A 15,933-nucleotide genomic window follows, 5' to 3' on the forward strand; every position below is an offset into this window, starting at 1 on the left:
TGATCCGGTCCTTAATTTTTACCCACAGGCTCTCAACCTCCTCTTTGCTGTTTCTTAGAGGGAATTCTTCACAATCTATCCAGTTCTTAACATAGAGGGCAACACCCCCACCCTTCTTTCCCTTCCTGTCTCTCCTGTAAAGCCTATAGCCCTCTATGCCAATGTTCCAGCTGTGTGATTCATCCCACCACGTTTCCGCGATAGCAATTAGATCATAGTTTTCTAATTGCACTGTGGCTTCCAACTCCTCCTGCCTGCTTCCCATACTACATGCATTAGTATACAAGCTCCCTGAAAAGGGAGCTGAAATGCTTATTTCTCATGCTGCATGTTTATGTATAGGAACACACCAGATGTCTTTCATTCAATTCAGCCCTTCATGGGGCAGACTGAAGGGTCTCACCTGCATGCAGTTCCTCAAAACTGGCGTGCAGTCTCACAACTTATAGGTGGGCCTGGTTCTGTCTCTTTCCCTCTTCAAATCTAGTTCAAAGCCCTATCCAATCAGCCCTGCTAACTTCAGGACAAAAGTTTTCCCCCCTTCTTTTGCCCCTCAAAGAAAGGTGTTCCCCACCAGGAGTCAGTAGACCCGGTGTCATGTAGACCTTCCCATGATCAAGAAACCTGAAACTGTGTCAATGACACCAGCCTCAGAGTCACATATTGATCTACTGGGTCTGCCCATTCCTTTCAATGTTGATCCCCGCTACTGGAAGAATGGAGGAAAACACTGCCTGTGCACCTGATCCTTCAACTAATTGCCCTAAAACCCTAAAATCCCTTCTGATTGCTCTTTGCCACCTCTTCGCTGCCAACTTAAAAAAACGATAAAGAGTAATAATCAGAGGGACGTACCAGGTGAGTGACTCTCCGAGCAACATCTCTTACCCATGCCCCACAGAGATAGCAGACTTCCCTTTGCCAGGTCTGGATGACAAATTGGGCCCTTCGTTCCCTTCAGAAGGGAGTCCCCTATTTCTATAACCCTTCTTTTTTTCTTGGTGGGGGTTGTTGTGATGAGGGGCATAGGTTGACTTGCCCTGCGGAACTCCCTCAATGCAGATGGAATTTTATCCACATCGTCATTTGCTTGTCCATCAAGCTCCAGAGCTTTGGAGTAAGATGGTTTATATCTACATAACCTATCTACTTCCAGGAGACAATTCAACATGCATGAACTATAATTTAGGGTTTAGTAACAATTTTTTCTGCTCTTTCCCAAAGTACAATTGGACCATACCAGCCTCTAAAGTGTCTGGTTCATCTGGTCTCTGGGCAATCTGTAAATAATAAAGCAGCGATCCGTAAAGATGTGTCCTCACTCTCTGGAAGCCACCACCTGTTCACAAGAAGTAGTCATAATTAGAACCAAACAGATATGAATTCCATAACACTATCTTCCACTGACAATTAATTTACTTTTCTGTGGCAGTGCTGGCAGAAATAAAACAGAGTTCTACTGTTTGTATAAAAAAGTATTTATGAGTATATTCAGCAAGTTTATGCTGCTACAAACACTTGAATATGAATTTCCCTTTAAAGTTATTTACACGTCTTTCTTCTGTTTGTTCAGAATTCAAAAAAAATGCTTTTTTTTTTTTCTTGCTAGTAGCCTCACTTATAAGGTATCTACAGTAATCATGGAAGATCTACCTAATTGACTGTAATAAAAAAAACTTGAGCATTTCAGTCCTTCTTTGTACTCCTCGTGGTTAGAATTCCCATGAACGTAGGGCAAAGGATAACAAACCTGTTTTCAAAATGAAATCCAGCAGCTTTTTCAAGATGATGTGGAGGGAGGAGTCACCAATGGAAGCAAAACCTATGGATATGCTCTCAGAGCCTGGTGATGAGGCAAAAGAACCATCCAGCATCAAGACATATTGGGACTGTCCCGTCATTGGGACTGAAAGTGGCTGTTTCTGCTCTGTTTTCACAGACTGGCTCAGGTGGGCTGTCAGCGTGAACACAGCCCCTGCCACCACTGGCATCAGCTCCTGAGCCGCATCCTCATCCAGGATCTTAAAAGAGAAGAAAAAAAAAAAAAAGACAGAAACAAACAAAAGAAGAAAACCAAGAAGTAGGTAAGTGTGATTTCCTGAGCTATTAAAGCAAGTAATTTAGTCTCTCGCAGCTATTTCATTTATGTATTCAAAAGGAATTCATTAACACAACACTATTTAAAACAAATCAAAATCAGTAGTGTCAGGTGAAACACATCCAGAAAAAAATATGTTGAGCATGTTTTAATCGAGCAGACCATTAGCTTTCTGGTTTTTATTTCCACAAATTACAGGCAAGATGATAGTTAAATCTGGATAAGAAACAGGAAGTAATGTGCTGTTGTTTGAGTTGGTTTATTAGTAAAATATTTAAACTTAAATTAGGGAAAGAACAACCACTTTTTCAAGAAATTCGCCATTTAAAGAAAACTATTTCTGTTAAAAATGTGAAGATATAATCTATTAAACTCAAAAGAATGAGTATCGAAGAAGCATTTAAGACAACATGGAGAAAAGATAATAGGAATTTAGCATCAGCCACTTTAGTTCTCTTCATCATTTGAAAGATAAACCTGGTATCTTTATCACTGGCATTCAAGCAGCTTTCCTTTTAAGCAATGCAGTTGTTCAATACAGTAGATCAATTGTTTTCAAAGAAAAGTAAAGATTAATGTTTTCTTAAATTAACAAAATTCTCCATTACAGTATTACAGGAAATTACAGTCTGAAATTTGTGCTTTGTAAAGATTTTAGGAATTGATGAAATTATTTTGCCCAGTAAAAGCCTCCCTTTTTTCCGATGTTTTAATTTTGTTCATATAAAAAACGAGACCCACATTCTACTAAAAATATATTTTCCTGAAAGAGTTACCTAAAAACTAATGAAAACAAAAACAAACCCTAAAAGGTTACTTTTTGTTCAAAAAAAAGATGATTTTCATTAATATAAATTCCTCAAAACATAGCTTGTCTATCAAAACTAAAAACAGTATGCCTCTCACAATAAAACAAGAAATTATTCCCCAGCTGACTTAAACAATAGGAGGATTTTTCATTAAATTTTGAGAATGGCTGAGTCAGTCATAACTGTCCAGTCCGTCTCAAAAATTATTACTCTATTTCTGCAATAAAAGATCCAGACTTTAAATATTTTAAGACAAAGCAAAGGGTCACGTTCCCAGAAGCCCTTCCAATTTTAAAATCTTTATTTTTTCTACTCTGATGTTTCATTCAACTTTCTTTAATTTTTCAAAAGAAGCTGTGTTATGATTTAAAGAGTGTCATCTAATTGCAATAGATTAGCAAATGCAGTACTGTCTGCTTTCATCACTTCAGTGACTTCTTTTATGTTACTCATCAAATGGGCTGTTACCTTTTCACCCACCCTTTCCAGACCATCATCATACCAGATTACAATAAAATGTCTTCAAAATTCATCAATAAATGGCTTGCAGATCACAGTAGCTATGCAAAAATATATAGAGTATCTCCTCTGCCCAATGGCACATTCAAACTTCAGCATAGTAGCAATCAAAAAGCTGAAAGTAATACTAAAGGCAGACAATTTTTTCTTGATTATGGTCAAAAATGCTACTTGAAGAGTAGTTTCTCTTTCATATAAAAAGACATAGCAACAATGCTCAAAGAAAGGGTTGGCTTCCAGTAGAGCATTACCTTGTCATGCACATCCTGTAACAGATCACGGATAATCAGTTGTCTGTCTTCAGCCTGTATAAGATCCTGGGGGCAGGCAGTGAGTATAATTTCCACCAGCTGTCTCCATGATTCTAAAGCATGCCTCTTAGCATGGAGGCACTGTAGCAACTTATTCCGCTCCACTACATACTGCAGGATAGTGTTGATCTCCTGAACACCCATGAAAAAGGAATTGAGTTATAATACTCTAAAAGAGATTAATGACAGTAACAGATTTCAACATTACAAGTTTTAATCTATTAGTAATAGCCTTTGGAAGAAAAAAATAGGTAGGTCTTCTGATTATCAGAAACAAGCTGCCATTAATCATTTTAACAAGATATGCCAATCCAATTCTGAGCTGCTTTTCACAAGGGCTTTTCACCATGAATGTCTCAAGTGTATAGTAAAATAAAAATATATATATATACACACTTTAAAAATCAAAGCAGACAACAGTGAAAAAACTGTGTATTTTCTTATTTTTAGTGTGAGTCACCTCTCCATCTTTTGATTTTCAAACCCACTTAGCCAATTTCAAATAAAACTAAAAGATGGTAAGAATCTCAAAAAATAATTAAGCATTAAGCTCCTCCGTGTTCACAGAAACTACAGCTGTATAGAAGAAAGAACAAATGAATTGTCGTCCCCTACAAGAGACAGGCAAGATGAACTTGGCTGCTATTGTATGTAGAACAGTATGTTAAGCAGTTTCTCTTATCAAACATTAATATCTTGTTGTTTTTTTTTTTCCCTTAAGAAATTACTAACTCAAATTTCAGGACTCAAATCTGCAAGTTTTCATGGTAAAGCTTACTGCTTGATGGTTTATGATATCCACCAAGAACAACAGTAATTTATTTTTTCTATACTTACTTCCATAAGTAAAGGTCTCTGACCGATTGCTGCCATTCCTTGAAGGGCATTGACTTCTGCAACCAGAACTCTGTGTAGATGCTGAAATTGAAAAGGAATTAAAAAAAAAAAAAAAAAAAAAACTTTAATCAGGAGAAAGACATATTTGTCTTCTAAAAGGAGGTAGCTACATAGCAACAGATGCAACTAAAATACTAACAAGATTCAAGTTTCATTTATTTTCTCAATTTCTTCCATATTTCATTCTTTAACTGCTTTTGGGAGCTGTCCAACCTCTTCTTGCTTACTGCCCTTCCTGTTTTTTGCACTCCTTCATTTCCTTCTGTTCCAAAGTTATGTTCTTTCATCAGTTCTTCTAACACATCACCACTCTCCCTTCTCTTCAACCTCCACTATAGTCTTCTTGTACAGAATTAAGGGTTTGTCTCCTCTCAAGACTAAAACATATTTTGTAATACAGAATAGCTGGTTCCTAATATGGGGTAGCTGTTTTCCTATCACCAGCAAGATTGCTTTGCCATTCTTATCCACTCCTGCTTTGTCCACTGTCTTTTGGACCACAATTTTTTCAGGTTTATTAAATACTTGTCAATTACTTATCATAATATGATGCTATGTTAACTGAAGCCTTTAAGAACTACTGCACCACACAACTATACTATGTACATAATTGTGCACACATATGCAGAACTACACAGTTGTGGGTTGCAGAACAATGAAATAAGGTAGAAGTCATTTTCTGCAATATTATTTGGGTGTTCTGAGATATGAAAAACATTAAAACAGAAAATATTTCCTCAAAGTGTCTTAAACCAACATATCTGTCAGGTGCAAATGTGAAATCAGTGTGTGCAATACAGAAGAAAAAATAACCCACAGTTTGTATAAATTATGAACATCTGAAACAGGTATATTCTTTATGTGAAAAGAAGTTTCAAAGTCTTAATAATAAACTAATTGATTTTAAAAACTAAATGATTATCAAGATATAAATGGCACACATAATTTGAGAACATGAACTACTGCGCACCTTGACGTTGCAGACCACTTGCCCACGTGCGTTCTTGTGTTCACAATTAGCAATGACTTGCTCAATCTGAGTGCGGTCAAAAAAATCCAGTTGCAAAGGCTCTGGAATGTCCTGGCTGAAGTCAATTGAATCCAGAATACTTAAGATCTTCCTGCGTACTGGAAGAGTAATCAATTCAGATTGTAGTCCAAAATATAACAGGGAGATAAAAAAGAAGAAAAAAAGATTAAGAAAAAGATTGCAAATGGGAGCCTATGAAAAGCTTACCTTTGAAAATTCAAATCATAATGTGTGAAGTTTCAAAAGGGAACATTAAATCTTCAAAAAACGCAAATGATCTCTAGAAGGCACTTAAAAACATTTTCTAGAGCCTTAAATTCTTAACTCTGTTGTTTTCTATTATTCTCTTTTTATGTATACATTTAATCCAACTCACTACTACAAGACTCTAAATTTTGTCTCTTAAAAAACAGGCTGGTTTTCAAGGAGAACCATGCAGTCTTTTGCTGAAACTTTAATACGTAGTAAGAAATCTAAGGTCAATTGCTTGGTATTTATATTCTTTGCCACAAATAAACAAACACATTCAGTTTAAGCAACAGTCTCACTGTTCTTCCTGTTCCCAGGAAATTTACAGACTACCACCTCCCATTTCACCCTTCCACAGATACTTAAATACAGAATACTCTACCTTCCTTCTGAGTCCAATATTTTCCACTCTCCAACCAACTATGTCGAGGTTCTGAAATTCATTTTGTCCACACTAAATAAAATTATTTCATGTATTGCTGCTGTTTTGAAAGCCTATTATTTCATTTTTCAGTGTCCCTTCTAGAAGCAGCCCCCAAATTCAGGAACAGAAAATTTTTACAGAGAAATAATCAATGCCCAGAGAGTTTACCTTTAGAGGCAGTATCAAAGTGGAGAAATCCACTGACAGACCGACTTTCATCTTCTATCCCGCCTTCACCATCACCTGAAGCATAAATAACCAAAAGAAATAATAAATAAATACCACCTACTTTATCAATACTGACATACACACGTTCATCTGCGTTGCCCCAAAATGTGTGGAGACCTGTGGCATGCAGATATGTTCTCATGCGTTGCCTGAATACACATGTGGAAGCATTCGGTGTGCACACATCTATTAACATGTGTTCAACTATATTCCCTGAGAATGTGTGGAAACCTTTAGCATGTACATGTGTGTTCTCACATGTTGCCCAAAAATACATGTGGAGGCTATTGGTGGGCACATGTGTGTTCGTTTGTATTTACATGTATAGCTTGAAGTTGTATGGGTACATTGACAAGCACAAACGTGTTCACACATCTTCCGATGTGTCATCCAAAACCATGTTTGAACAACACTGACAAGCACATGTGTGTTCACATGTGTGCATCAAAAACACTTTTGGACACTTAAGCGCAGGCATGGTCACACATATTCAAGCATCTGCCCAACATGCTTGTTCACACATGGTGAGTCCTGCGGCTTATACAAGTGCCTGGAGGCATTTGGTGTCCACATGTGTGGCTTCTACACCTGTCTAGAGGCATTTGGCATACACACGCGTTTTGAGAGGGCACAGACACATGTCATGCCATGTGTCATCACAGCAAATTCTTCTTACCCAAGTAGGGTTTCACAGGCATGTCATCCAGCAGCAGATGCAGCAGTCTCTGTGTATGGGAGCGCTGGCGGTTCAGCGATGTCACTCGCATTTCTATCGCTGCGGTTTTCATCAACCAGGACATTTGGTTCAGTGTTGAAATCTCATGCTCTGCGTGGAGATAAGAAAATTCTTATAAAACTGAACATAAATAATACTACTTACTCCAAGGAAAGCATTTCTTCATTTGAGAAAGCTTCTAGAACCTATCATTACTTATGAATTGTTCACCATTTGTTCATAAAAAGACTAAGGGATCTAACAAATGCCATTCAATGCACGTGAATGTTTTGAAAGACTCATACACAGGCATGGATTTAAGAATATGTACATACAAAAAAATCTGGATGTACTCAAAATCATTGTGGAGAACCTATGAGCAAGTAAGATCTATTATCATTTCAGTGAAAATCATCAGACATTTACCCCTTGTGAGCTATCACTTTGCTTTTTAGGTGTTAAGGCTTGAACCTGAGTCTTCAAGGATTTTTGTATTCTATATGAATCTCATTTCCATTCTTAAGTTAACGTAAGAGATCATCTAAAATACTTCCCCCATTCTGGATATGTGCACTTGAAGGTTAAGACTACTGTCATCAAAGTACTGGTGGTCTAGCATCTGACAAACCCAGTATGTACACTTATGCAGTTTTAAGACGCCTGCCTTTGAAATGCTGGTCTTAAACATTAAAACAAATCCATTCACTTCATAACTAACATCAGCACCAAATAAAATCTCCAGATCCTTATTTCAAGGAAGAGAAGATAGAAGTGGTTATAACCACCAGCCTTCTACTCCCTCCCGTTCCGCATAGCATCTTTTCCAAAATATGCCTTTTTTTGCTGTAGCAAAATCTAACAAAACTACAACAATAATTAAAAGATAGGTAAGGATTTGCTTCTGGAGACTGGATATGCTCCAAAACTAACAAGCTCTTTTACAAGAGTTCTTCAAAACAATATGAACTACCTAAGCAGGAAGAGTTCAATAATATTAGAACTAAAAGATTAGCAAAGAGGCAGCAATTAATTCAATCTAATCATGCTATGTATCTATCTTTCCTCTGGGACTGCTAAAGACACAAAGGAGACATTGAATTTTTTGTCCTTAGCTAAGGACAAAAGTTACCTCTGGTAGAAAATGGCAAATACTGCAGCTGAGTGAATAAGAAATCCTGACTGGTCCTGAGGTATCTCATAGTTGGGCCCGAGGTGTCAGCACATGCGCACAACTGATAGATCACCTGAAAATCAAAAACAGTAGATACTCATATGGAGTTTATTTCACAAGAAACAAACAAAACAAAACCACCAAAGCAAAAACACCAAAGCAAAAGAAGCATAACTCTGTTTTAATGCTCAAACAGTATTATTACCTGTATTTTCAGTAAGTTTTCCAGCAGCCTGCTCCAAAGCACAACATATTGTTTATAACATATATCAAATTACAATTTGAAGGACTATCGGCATGCAGGCATCTACAGCAACTACCCACCCACAACATGACTCTATAACCCTTTCAGTTTGTTCACTTTACTTAAAAGAAAAGCATCTTTCTTTTTACTCTGCAGGTTCACCAAGACAGGAAACATCATCTTCATCTTTTTCCTCTTCTACAGTATGGCCTCTTCTACTTTTAATTCTACTTTTTTCTACTTATATTTAAAATACTTTGTAGATGTCACAGATTACCCACACAATAAAGGTGTGTGATTTAAGGCCAAACAACAACTAACTTTGCACACGTCAAATCCAGCCATCTTCCCTGCCTGCTCCCTCTCACTATATTTTATACACACACATCACTGCTGCAGAATAAAGAAGATTATTTTATTTATTTGCGATTATCTGCCATATTACGTCAGCAAAATGCAGTTCCAGATATTCAAAAAAAGAACAACAGCAACAGCAAAAACTTGTCACATGGCCATAAGACACTCAAAGGCTTGCCAAAACTATTTAGATCGCTAGCTTTACAAATACAACCCAATTCCAAGCTCTGTAACGAGTGTAGACTTTTTGGTTTCGGTGTTGTTAGAAGATAATACATTTTTACATAGGAAAAGGTAGATCAGAAAAAGTTCAATATATAAAAAAAATCTGACAGATCTTTCTTAAACCAAAAAATATTTTCAATATCATCACCATCTGTGTTCATCAACCATGAAGGAGCTAATTTTATTTAAAGTTCACTCTCAATATATGCCAACAGAAAATAGGTTGCATACCTGGTAACAGAGTTCTGCAAGATGAGGAGATTCCTGAACTGCTGTAGGCCCGTTCCTTGTTTCAGTACCCTTCTCCAGTATGTTCAAAATAGCATGAAGGCAAGTCCGTGGACAACCCAAAACACCTTCAAAATACAGAAGTAATTTCTTACGTACTTGCCTCCATAATAAATGCAGATTAGAACACAGAATCACAGAAATTAAATGCTTCAGATACCTTATACCGCACCATACTGCTCCACAGAGCAGCAGTGAAAACATCCAGAAAAGATTTCTCAATTAAAATAAAAGGGAGGAACTGCTTTAGCAAAAATCAAATTAAAACATCTGTAGGCACTCTGCAGAAAGAAGACAAATTATGCAACCAAAACTTCCTTAAGAATTTTCTCTTCAGTTCTATATGAAGAGATCCAATTGGCATTTTAATATTCTGCATCAACCAAATGAAAATTTGGATTCTCAGTCCTACACTTTAATTGAATACTCATTTGCCAATTTCAAATGTGAGTTTTAAATCTCTGTATTTAGTCACAAAATGACCGCAATTGTTCAATAACTCTCCTAGAGGCACCTAACACTGCAACCAAGAGGAAAAGGAAAAAAGACTTTAAGACTGAAGCAAAAATTCTGTCACTTTGCATCCATCCTTTATCCAATTATTACTTTAATCCACCAAGCAAGATGCCCTTAAGCAGTGAATGCATCAACAACCACCATTCTTACAGGGGAAATAATTGTCTCTGTTTGGACCCACATCATTTATGCTTTAGTAGGAAATTATTATTCCTAGGCATATAGCTTACGGTCATTCTTTCTTCACATTATTAATGGGATAATTCAAAGCAGCCTGCAAGGATCTCTCACAGCCTGGAGACAAAGACAGTCTCCTATTACTGATCTGACTTATGATACCCTCTAAAATTGTATGCTTGCAGATCAATTATCCATATTCTTTAGGTACAGAATTTCAAAATGTGCAAAACATGGTCTGCCATAGTAAGTTACTTTCCAGATAAAAAAGAGGCTGGTGTCTTTCTGTGCCTTTCTGAGACATAAAATAACTCAGACTTTTTTTTCCAAATGAAATTCAGGTCCTACCTACCATTCATTTAGAACTAGAAACAACCATAAACAACCAAAATCTGCTGGGAGCAAAGCATCTGACCCAAAGATCATAAGAAATAGGCTTCTATAAATAGCTAAAAAATTAAATCTGTTGATCCCAACGTGTTCATATGAAACATTCCTTAAAATACCAGAGAAAGAATCCTGTACTTCAGATATGAAGGGACTCCAAGAAATCTCTACTACAACCTACTGCTCAAAGTAGAGTCAGCTATGACAGCAGACAGGATAAAGCTCATAGCTTTATACAGCTGGATCTCAACAAACCTCCAAGCATGAAGACTGTATGTCCTCTCCAGCCAACCCATTCCCCTGCTTCACCTTCCTCACTCTGCAGAAGTTTCTTCCATATTTGCTCAGAGCCTCTTTTCAGTTTATGCCCAAACCTTTGGGTTCCCCCAAACCTTCTCTTTTCCATGCTGAAGAAGTCCCATTCTCTCAACCTCTCCTCATAAGCTGACTGCTCCAGCCCCAACCATCTCTTCTGAACTTGCTCAAGTTCAAGACAGACTAACTCACTATCTTTGGCAATTCTAGAAGTATCTGAAATGCCATATATGCATATATATGTATACATATATCTTCTGTTAGGTTTTCTTCTACACTGTTAAACAGCCAGACTGTTTTCCTACTTGATAATCAATCTTAAATGGGAGTTTGAGGAGGGGCAGAAGAGCACTCAAGTTGTATAACTTGTTCAAAGTCTTGTCACACATAGGGACTTCCTGGATCACCAAATCAGTTTTTTTGTATTGCTGACAACCGCAATGCATGTGAACAGTAAATAAATTTATACTTCTCTTCAAAATTATCATTTTCTCCCAGAACTCTAATTTCAAGTCCATTCCAAAATCCAACTTAGACAAAGGATCAAATTCTAAAGCAGTTTAAAATACTGCACCTAGGTTCATCTTATCTCTGAATACAGATTTTAAGGATTAGAACAAGGCCTGTTTTCTTCTTCTTAACATTCAGAGGAACTGGGTCTCCCCGTGCATTTTCTGATAGATATTCTCAGTGTTGGTGGTACAAGAACTGAATGCAAGATCAACTTTTCGTCTTCATACCTGGGTCTTGCAGATTTGTGGTGCTGACAGGTTTCTTGAGCTCATATCCCAAGAGATACAGCGCAAGGCTGGGAGGACTACATTCAAGAGAGGTGATAAGGAGATTCAGAATATGGATCCTTGTCTCATGATGGATGCGTGCCCGCTGCTTTTCAGGCTCCAGCTCTTGATTAAAAAAGATTAGGTGAACAATGAAGTAAAGCAATTGGTTTAAATGAATAATCTTCAGATCCTTCAGATTAAATGCAATAAATGCAAACCATCAGTTTATATTAGTATAGAGGAATACAAGACCAAAGTGTCAAATTACTGCTCTGAATAACACATCCAGAGCAATTTAAATGCTCCTCTTTTGAAAACACTCCATTTATAGCTGTCTCATCATACTGTGGATGTATCTTAACAAGACATCAATGCTTTTCCTTTTGTTAAGGGTGTGTCTCTACAGAACACAACACAGAAAAGGTTTTTTTGACTTAAAAGCCTCTTCTTTCATTAATTTTATTCTATGCAAAAGATAAGTGCAAGTCATATAAGAAATCTTTTACATACCCTCATCTGGATTAATTAATTCTTCTGCATCTTCATTGTCCAAACATTCCACAAACCCAGCCATCAGCTTCTGGCTAATACTCTGTATTCAGCAACGGAAGGATGAAAATGAAGGGGATTTTAACAGTATTAAAAACAATACCTTTCAAACTTCCTTCCATATAGGTTGACACAAGGTCTAGACAAAAATTAACCTAGTAACCTAGTCACTAAGCATGGAGAGTATATGCTAAGCATAGGTTAGCAGAGAGCCACTGAATAGAAAAGAAAAAAAAAAGAAATCTACTGTTGTGTTACATATGCTAAATTATCCTCAGAGGCTGAACACTATGAAGTCAAGAAAAAGTCTCAGTATCTCAAAGAAGTATCTCTTTTCTCTTCTTCCAAAGCATTCATGGTTTTGCTTTTCATCAATTAATGAAGTAGTCACTTTTCACAATGCCACAGTAAAAAACTTTTTGGGGATAGGTAGAGATAAGATAAAATATTGCTTTAATGTACTTGATCTAGAAACATAGCTTTTAAAGTAACATTACAGAGCACCAGTATTTCTCCAACACTTTGTCTTTCCAAATTCAAATAAAATGGCACTTACCTGATCATGTGTGAAATCACCAACTAGCTTTATCTGGATGTTGGAATTGTAAGAAATACAGCACAAAATCTTGGCACTTTCAAAAGCCAGTTCAGGATTGCTGTTTCCATGATAAAGATACCTTTAAAAATACAAGATTATTGTAATGAAATTTTTGAGGACTGTAACATTCCAACATGGTAATGCATAGATGAAGGAGTACTAAAACAACTGCAAAACAAACTATGTAAGAAATCATTAAAACTACAACAAAATTTTACTCCACATGAAGCAGTTCACACTCTTCCATCAGAAGTATAGGCTAACAGGCAGTCTTAATAATCAGCCTCAGAATTTTCAGCATTCTTTTTATACAAAATACACCTCAAGCAATGCAAGATAGTATTAAAAAAAAAAATCACGGATCACACAGAAGCAAGTATCATCAAGAACCAAAAGTATCTAAAATAAACTACTACATACACCCAAAATAGGCAAGATTAAAAAAAATAATAATAATAATTAATTTAAAGTATCTTAAAAGGCGCGTGGCTTTTTTTTAACTATTAGCTATAGTTATGTAAAAAAAGTAATATAGCAAATGAAAGAAAAAATATACAGAGATCTTGATTTCTCAGAATCTCACTGAATAAAAAAGCAGTGTTGTTTTGTCTGTAAAGTCATTATAAAATAAAACTGTAAATCAGTAAAAATCAGTGTTACAGATTGTTAGCTTGATACTTTTAATATAGAAACTAACAAATAACACTGTAAGATGTTTAAATGGACAACAGCAGCCAAAAGAGGTTTCTGATTGTCTCCTACTCTAAGTAAAACATTCCAACTGTGACAAACTGAAAATTATATCCCAAGAAATCATTGCACATAAGGCAAATCGTAAGAGAAAAAAAAAATATATATATATATAAAGGCGGATTCCAAATCTTGAGAAGCACTGCTGGCTGTTAAAATCAAAGGACCAGGATCCAATCACTTCTGTGCCTCCAAAAGTCCTCCCTTCTCAGTACTTTGCACATACCTTGCAATATTCACCACATGATCTGCCTTTTTAGTGCGAGGATTGATTCCTTGAAGCAGCTGCTCCAGCGGTGTGACAATAAGGGAAAGATGGCTCTCCCGCAACAGATCCATAAAAAGATTCTCCTTCTGCAGGGTCAAGTTTAGAAGTGCAAGGCAATATTGTACTGCTTTCTCTAAATGCTTCTTCCCTGTGCAGTACACAAACAATAAAGAACCATAAGAAAAAGAAAGGATCAATTAAAATAGGCCATGTTCATAAACCTCGTTCACCGTGTCTTATACCAAGAAAGAATTTGTCAGTTATTTACTGCTAGGAAAATTACCCACAAAACACATAGAATCATAGAATATCCTGAGTTGGAAGGGACCCTTAAGGATCATCAAGTCCAACTCTTGACACCGCACAGGTCTACCCAAAAGTTCAGACCATGTGCCTAAGTTCACAGTCCAATCTCTTCTTAAATTCAGACAGGCTCAGTGCAGTGACCACTTCCCTGGGGAGCCTGTTCCAGTGTGCAACCACCCTCTCTGTGAAGAACCCCCTCCTGACGTCCAGCCTAAATTTCCCCTGCCTCAGCTTAACCCCGTTCCCGCGGGTCCTGTCACTGGTGTTAATGGAGAAAAGGTCTCCTGCCTCTCGACACCCCCTTACGAGGAAGTTGTAGGCTGTGATGAGGTCTCCCCTCAGCCTCCTCTTCTCCAGGCTGAACAGGCCCAGTGACCTCAGCCGTTCCTCGTACGTCTTCCCCTCCAGGCCTTTCACCATCTTCGTAGCCCTCCTCTGGACACTTTCCAACAGTTTCATGTCCTTTTTATACTGTGGTGCCCAGAACTGCACACAGTACTCGAGGTGAGGCCGCACCAGCGCAGAGTAGAGCGGGACAATCACCTCCCTTGACCTACTAGCGATGCCGTGCTTGATGCACCCCAGGACACGGTTGGCCCTCCTGGCTGCCAGGGCACACTGCTGGCTCATATTCAACTTGCTGTCTACCACGACCCCCAGATCCCTCTCTTCTAGGCTGCTCTCCAGCGTCTCATCGCCCAGTCTGTACATGCAGCCAGGGCTTCCCCGTCCCAGGTGCAGGACCCGGCACTTGCTCTTATTGAACTTCATGCGGTTGGTGATCGCCGAGCTCTCCAACCTGTCCAGATCCCTCTGCAAGGCCTTTACGCCCTCATTTGAGTCCACAACTCCTCCAAGTTTGGTGTCATCAGCAAACTTATGACACAATTTAGATATGCCAGAAAAACAAAATCAAGTTGAAGATACGTGAAACGTCAGCTTTAAATCCCACTTTGTATGCTTTTTAACTTCACCTGAAAAATAAATTCGAGGCACATACCAGGAAATGGAGCATAAGTATCAAGCTGCTTAACTCCTTCTTCCAGCAAACTAAGGGCCAGTTCCAGCATTGGGGACTCATTCAATAGATGATACATCAAGTTGAACCCAGGTGGTTTATATGCTATTATTTCTTCTCCTAAAAACAAACAAACAAACAAAAATTATCAAATAGAAAAGACTTAGCTAGCCTGAGTTGGAAAACAGCAGTCCCTGTTGCTATAAGCAACATCTAAATTGACAAAACATACTGCATAGAAAGTCTTCACAGTTTTTGTCCACGCATAAGCTATCCAGGTAGCTTAGAAAGTTTGCAGAGAGCAGTAACAGCAGTTACCATTACTTTTCAGAATCTACTAGCACAGTTTCAACTTTAAATCATTAGAGTCTCCCTAGGTTTATCTGGCCTTGAATTCAAATCAACGATAGGACTCTAAACCACATTGGAGCTATACTAAATGGTTTCGTGTGACTGAAAAATAACTGAAAAAAGTTTACATTCCCCAAAACCGACACGAGGGAGAAAAGCATTTCCAGAAACCAAAGCTGAAACACTGATGCTCACAGTACACAAATACTTGCATGTCTGCTACAACAACACATGCCAAAATGAAACTACTAGCCTGGAACACAAAGACCCTAAATAAAACAAAAGAAAAGCAAAACTCAAGACTAATGTTTCTGTTTTATCTAGGCTCCTAGTAAATTGGGGGGGGGGGGG

General features: G+C 37.6%; 1 protein-coding gene across 1 annotated transcript in view; it reads right to left on the bottom strand.

The window, feature by feature from the left end:
* Window positions 1-15,933, bottom strand: part of NUP205 (nucleoporin 205) — a 51,424-nt gene that overhangs the window by 11,820 nt on the left and 23,671 nt on the right. Inside the window, exons 17-30 of the mRNA XM_084290900.1 lie at window positions 15,214-15,351; window positions 13,866-14,055; window positions 12,848-12,968; window positions 12,253-12,334; window positions 11,701-11,865; window positions 9,509-9,633; window positions 8,410-8,524; window positions 7,242-7,391; window positions 6,506-6,580; window positions 5,605-5,762; window positions 4,575-4,655; window positions 3,678-3,869; window positions 1,751-2,021; window positions 1,241-1,339 (exon numbers count right to left, since the gene is read on the bottom strand). Coding sequence (XP_084147026.1) covers window positions 1,241-1,339; window positions 1,751-2,021; window positions 3,678-3,869; window positions 4,575-4,655; window positions 5,605-5,762; window positions 6,506-6,580; window positions 7,242-7,391; window positions 8,410-8,524; window positions 9,509-9,633; window positions 11,701-11,865; window positions 12,253-12,334; window positions 12,848-12,968; window positions 13,866-14,055; window positions 15,214-15,351 — 1,962 coding nt within the window. The remainder of the gene's footprint in view (window positions 1-1,240; window positions 1,340-1,750; window positions 2,022-3,677; window positions 3,870-4,574; window positions 4,656-5,604; window positions 5,763-6,505; window positions 6,581-7,241; window positions 7,392-8,409; window positions 8,525-9,508; window positions 9,634-11,700; window positions 11,866-12,252; window positions 12,335-12,847; window positions 12,969-13,865; window positions 14,056-15,213; window positions 15,352-15,933) is intronic.

This window comes from Netta rufina (assembly GCF_964035555.1).
Source record: "Netta rufina genome assembly, chromosome: 1".
In the NCBI taxonomy this organism is placed as follows: domain Eukaryota; kingdom Metazoa; phylum Chordata; class Aves; order Anseriformes; family Anatidae; genus Netta; species Netta rufina.